We start from the raw sequence: 6,012 nt of genomic DNA on the forward strand, positions 1-6,012 counted from the left end.
ACAGTTTATAAAGAACTAATTTTGAATAACAAATTGGTCAGTGTGAAAAAAACAGCAATATTTTTTCATAAAACTAGAATTCTCAAAGAGGTTGAGGAGGGTAGTGTATCAAATATTCCTTCTCAAGTTAGAGAAAAATAAGGGAATAACAGCCAGGAGTTGGCATCAAGTTAGGCACAACCTAAGCCTAAGAGTATAATATCTTGAGCACCCAGTAGAAACTAAAGATCAAGAAGAATAAAACAAAGCCTAGTCATGTTATTTTTTTTGCAGAACTTTTATTTTCATGCCATTTAAAAAATGTAACAGTAGTTTTAACTTCTTTGTTCCAAAACAAAGAGAAACACCACATAGTAAACATTAAACAAGGCATTATGCCTTACAAGCAAGACATAAAATGTCCAAGGGAAATTTCAACATAAAAATGTTGACCACATAATATGAAATCATTTCAATAAATAACAACTGACATTCTTTTAAAAAAGTACAGAAATAGAAATGCACATACTTTCCCTGATTCTAATAGTGATTTCACTGTCTAATTGTATGAACTCCCCTCTCCCACTCACCACCTCCACCTCTCTCATAGTGCCTGGCACTTTATGGTCTTCCAATAAATACCAGTTGAATAAAACATTGAAAACTCATCATCTTCATATTAAATAACAATCAGGACTGGGTTATGTTTGATTTAACATAATCACATCTTTAAACACTAACATGTAAAAGACTAAAATACTAGCTTTGAAAAATAAATACATATATAAATAAATAGAACTCATATAAAATAGTCCAGCACATCAAGTCCTTTCCAGTTGTCCCTGGAAACCAGCCGTTCTCTTCTTCATTTTCAGTTCCTATAAGAGCAGAGATCACTTTTCAGGAACTGTCACGAATGAACTTCTTACTTCCTTCTAGGTCAGTTGGTGCTGCCCCTGCAATGAGAAAAGGGTTAGGGTTACAGGTGCTGAGGAAAGCTAATCTTCTTGTACAGGCCCCAAGGCTGGAGGGACTTCTGCATGCAGACCCTGGCCCAGCTCTGCACTCAGAAAGGTTTCTGCTCGCAGGGATTAAAAAACTTTCACAGGCATCCTAAAACTCAGGAAGCTTTCACTGCAAAGTCCTGCTCTTCACTGCTAAGTTTCTGAGGTCCCTGTTGCCCAAAACCCAGGTCTCCACTTTTCAGGTAGAAAACATTGAGAAATGGAGGTAAACAACATCTGTTCTTTAATGGGTTGGAAGCTTTTTACCATTTCTGGTTAAATTTCCTTATCTTTTGAAATCGCTCAGTTGTGTCTGATTCTTTGTGACCCTATGGACTGTAGGCCACCAGGCTGCTCTGTCCATGGAATTCTCCAGTCAAGAACATTGGAGTGGGTAGTCATTCCCTTCTCCAGGGGATCTTCCTGACTCAAGGGTTGAACCTGGGTCACCTGCATTGCAAGTGAATTCTTTACCTTCTGAGCCACCAGGAAAGCCCTACTTAATCTTTTAGGAACATACAGACTCATTTGAATGGGGATGGAGAGCAGGATCAGGACAGAGTGAGCTGGAAATAGCCTTCTGACACTACAGCAGATCAAATTTAATGGGGAAATAATGGTTTTTAGTCCTACAACTAAACTGTGGGTTTCTCGAATAATATTTTCAGGAGGTAGATGCCAGTATTTGAGACCAATGGCTCTAGTTGCAAGTAGGCATAAAATCCATGACTTACTTGTTCAGCATCTTATTGATGATTTTCTTAACCATGGGAGCTTCAGGGTTGAGACAAGCTTCCTGACCATTCTTGAGAGTGGCTCTGCAGAGAGAAGGGAGAATCGAAGTGAGGCAGGAGGTCGGGCTGCAAGTCTAGGCTGGGGCATCCGGACGGCGGGGGTGATAAGGACAACAAACAGTGGCTCTACTTACATGACTTCGGTTTGGCCGCAGTGGGGGCCCGGGGGCGTCACCTTCACGCTCTGGATGTTCTTGAGGTGAATCCCCTGCAAGGTCTGCAGACAATGGCAGCGCAGTTCGTTGACCACGGGCGCCCCTGCGGGAAGGACAGAGTGGGTTAGGGCTGTCCTCACAGGTACCCACCCGTCCCCGTCCCGCCCTGGGGATCCCGGGCGCCGGGTCTCACCTGCTGCGCGCCGGCCGGAGGCCACCAGGAGCAGGAGCAGCATCGCGGCGCGGAGGAGCCGGGGGGCGGCGGCGGTCGCGGCTCGGGCCATGGGTGTCAGCTCGGAGGGTCTGTGTCTGCGGCGGGAAGGCTGGCGGGAGCGCTGGCTGAGCGGGCTCTGTGGCTCCCGGAGCCGAGCGAACCTCTTTTATCCATGGTTGGGGCGGGAGTTGGCAGCCCCGGGCCCGGGAAATTCCCGGACGCGCGGGTCATTCCCGGGTCCGGAAGGAAGGCTTGGCCCCGCCTGCCTCCCGGGGAGTCCACGCACGCGGGGTGTCCTCTGTGCCCAAATCCCCACGGGGGGAGTGAGTCGCCGCCAGGCTGGGGCTGCCTACGGCCGAGAGGGGTGTCGTGGGCGCCCGGACACCCCTGGTTGTCAGCGGGCGTTGTCAGGCTGATTAGACCAGCATAGAGATGCACCGCAGCTTAGGGGGGGTGTTACTTTCTTTCAAAGACACTTCTATTTTGGAGATTGAAAGAGTTGAGGCTAGAATGGCAGCCTTTGTTTGTTTGTTTTGTCCGTCTTTCCTCTTTCTCTTTAATTTGCGTTTTGTAGATTTTGTGAATCCCTGAAATACACGCACTGTTTAAAATAACATCTGTCATCTCAGTTTATATGTAAGAACCTTTGTCTAATTCCTGATGTTCTAGAATCAAAAATAAATCACGCTAGTGCCATTGATTTGTTTTGTTTTGAGATAGGGACTCCCGGGGAGGGCCAGGGACCTGACTATTAAACGGGTTGATCCCCTGTTTATTTTAGGATACTGTGTTGTAATCTCTTATCTGTCCTTTCTTTGAAATTCTGGAACTTAGTGATTTCAAGAGCACCACTTTTTGCTATATCAAGGATGTTTTCACTCACCACAGATATCAGGTATTATAAAGGGTCATGTTTGGCTCAGGAGGTCCCTTCACCTTTCCTAGGCCTGTCTGTGGGCAGAAAAGATCTTAAGATCAGAAAGTGAGTGCCTAAGGCTCCTGACTTTGAGCAGCAGACAGATATGGCTTTGGACACATACTAGATCACTAGTACGTTTCACTCCGCTTTGCTTGAATTTGCCTATTTCTTTGGACTGATTCCCTCTTGGGAATCAACTATCAATGTACTTACATTTCAAATTCTATGTAGCTGAGGCCTTCTCACTTTCAGCATCAGTTTCAATACCCCTTTTTGGATTAAACTGTAGTTGGTCTAAGTTGACCCTCCAGAGTAGGTAAGGACCTCGGGGATGTGTGTGATGTTCTGTGGATGCTGTGAGAAGGACTGGGGAGCCGAGGAAGAGGGTCTGCCTCAGGAACAGAGGGAGTTTGTCAATCAGGCTGTCAAGGCTGAAATCTCAACTGCACATTTACCTGCCACATGACCGTGGGATCATGGGCAATTATTTAATCTGTCCCTGCTCTTGCTCTTCCTCTGTTAAAGGGAGCTAATGATAGTGCCTGCCTCACAGAGTTGTTATGAATATGAAATGTGTTAACATTTCTAGAAGAGTGTATGCTCAGTAATGTCCAAAGAGTAGCACATATTAAGTGCTATATAAATATTTGCTAAATAAAATAGAAGTATTTACAACCTTTCTGTTATGCACAAAATGTTAGTGCCCTCCAAAAATTCCTATGTCGAAGCCCTATACCTCACTGAAATGGTATATGACTGTGGAGCCTTTTGGTGATTAGGTTAATTTGAGGTCATCAGGATGGGGTCATCACAGTAGGATTAGTGCCTTTATAGCAAAAGATACCCGAAGAGCTGGTTGTCTCTCTCAGTGATGTTAGAATAAAGCAAGGTGATTTCACTACCTGCAAACCAGAAGAGGATTCTCACCAGATATCAAATCTGCAGACACTTTGATCTCCAGAAATGTGAGAAATTTGTTGTTATTCAGTCCCTAAGTTGTGGCTGACTCTTTGCGACCCCATGGACTGCAGCATGCCAGGCTTTCCTGCCCTTCACTATCTCCTGGAGTTTGCTCAAACTTCTGTCCACTGAATCAATGATGCTATCCAACGATCTCATCCTCTGTCGTCCCCTTCTCCTCCTGCCTTCAATCTTTCCCAGCATCAGGATCTTTCCCAATGAGTCAGCTCTTTCCATCAGGTGGCCAAAGTATTGGAGCTTCAGCTTCAGCATCAGTCCTTCCAATGAACACTGAGGACTGATCGCCTTTAGGATGGACTGGTTGGATCTCCTTGCAGTCCAAGGGACTCTCAAGAGTCTTCTCCAACACCACAATTTGAAAGTATCAATTCTTCAGTGCTCAGTCTTCACTTATGGTCCAACTCTAACATCTGTACATGACTCTTGGAAAAATCATAGCTTTGACTATACGGACCTTTGTCAGCAAAGTGATGTCTCTGCTTTTTAATATGCTATCTAGATTTGTCATAGCTTTTCTTCCAAGGAGCAAGTGTCTTTTAACTTCATGGTTGCAGTCACCATCCACAGTGATTTTGGAGCCCAAGAAAATAAAGCCTGCTATTGTTTCCATTTTTTCCCCATTTATTCAACATGAATTGATGGGACTGGATGCCATGATCTTAGTTTTTTGAATGTTGAGTTTTAAACCAACTTTTTCACTCTCCTCCTTTACCTTCATCAAGAAGGTCATGCTTGTTATTTAAGCCTAGTCAACCCAGGAGAAGGGAAATGGTACCCACTTCAGTATTCTGGCCTGGAGAATTCAGTCCATGGACTGTATAGTCCATGGGTCACAAAGAGTAGGACACGACTGAGCGACTTTCACTCACTCCCTCAGCGTATGATATTTTGTTATAGCATCCTGACCTGATTAAGTTACTTGCATAAACACAACATGGCAATCCACTCCAGTATTCTTGCCTGGAGAATCCCATGGACAGAAGAGCCTGGTGGGCTACAGTCCATGGGGTTGCAAAGAGTCAGACATGACTGGGCAACTAAACAACAGCCACAATAAACACAACAACCTATGTTGTAAACAGAATATATATATATATATATATATGTATGTATATGTATATTTCAGAGGAACATATCTTAATTTATCTTTAATTTTTTTCAGCATTAGAAATTTTGTAAGGGGGAATGCATCCATATTCTTTGAGAATCTTGGAATAGATTTTTAAAATTTTTTTAAAATCCACTGTTGCTTTCAATTACTTCTCGTATAAAATAAGAATAAGAGTAAAAAAATTTCCCAATTCATTTATGAGAAAATATTTAAGAAATGACTGTCTATCTGCCTTGGGCATTAACAGTTAGTTGCTCAAACAATGAAAAGTACTAGCTGTAATGATTCCCAGACCCAACCCAAAGTAGTGACGTGAATAAATACCAAGGAAGAATAGAATTTCAGCTTACTTACAACAGCAGCCAAAAGGATGAGACATGTCAAGAATCAACTCTTTATCTGTAGAATTATCTATAACATAACCTCTGAAACTTGTTAAATTAAAATCATTTACTTTCAGGAAGGGATAAAAAATAATTTTTTTTCCTTTAATAATGTACTGCTTTCCATTATTTAATTCATGTCAGCCCCACAGTAAGTTTCAGAAAATTTTAAGAGCATCAGTGATATGAAACTCATCAGGATAAGCAAATTATTTCTTGTTTTTAATGTGTCCTGAATGCCACTTTTATATGCACAAACCATAAATCAATGCAATCATAAGAACTGAGTGGAGTCATCTCTAAAATAGAAGCTCAATTTCCTAAATTCCATTCTATTCTGTAATTGTAAGGGTATCTTTGAGATTTGATTAATACAAGGTAACATGTCCACAGAATCTAAGGTTGCTGTTCCATGCTGAGCACTGACCTTGCTCATTGGCCAGCCTGAATGAGTGGTGAGGCTCTGCTGTGT

At 42.8% G+C, this 6,012-nt stretch overlaps 1 protein-coding gene across 1 annotated transcript; it reads right to left on the reverse strand.

Annotated features, from left to right (window-relative positions):
• Nucleotides 1-259: 259 nt before the first annotated feature.
• On the reverse strand, nt 260-2,299 carry LOC122696459 (growth-regulated protein homolog beta-like). The gene is made up of 4 exons (XM_043906482.1): nt 2,126-2,299; nt 1,912-2,035; nt 1,718-1,801; nt 260-935 (listed from the first exon to the last, which is right to left on the reverse strand). Exons 1-4 carry the CDS (start codon nt 2,214-2,216, stop codon nt 920-922), a joined length of 315 nt encoding a protein of 104 aa, XP_043762417.1. The 5' UTR covers nt 2,217-2,299; the 3' UTR covers nt 260-919.
• Nucleotides 2,300-6,012: the final 3,713 nt, after the last annotated feature.

The sequence above is a fragment of the Cervus elaphus genome, chromosome 6 (assembly GCF_910594005.1).
Source record: "Cervus elaphus chromosome 6, mCerEla1.1, whole genome shotgun sequence".
Taxonomy (NCBI): Eukaryota; Metazoa; Chordata; class Mammalia; order Artiodactyla; family Cervidae; genus Cervus; species Cervus elaphus.

Excerpts from the sequence above, each read along its gene's own strand:
- LOC122696459 (XM_043906482.1), bottom strand. The coding sequence starts at position 2,216 with ATGGCCCGAGCCGCGACCGCCGCCGCCCCCCGGCTCCTCCGCGCCGCG. Across the intron at positions 2,036-2,125 it reads CTCCGGCCGGCGCGCAGCAG|GGGCGCCCGTGGTCAACGAA; the intron begins GTGAGACCCGGC and ends TCCTTCCCGCAG. Across the intron at positions 1,802-1,911 it reads TGCGGCCAAACCGAAGTCAT|AGCCACTCTCAAGAATGGTC; the intron begins GTAAGTAGAGCC and ends TTCTCTCTGCAG.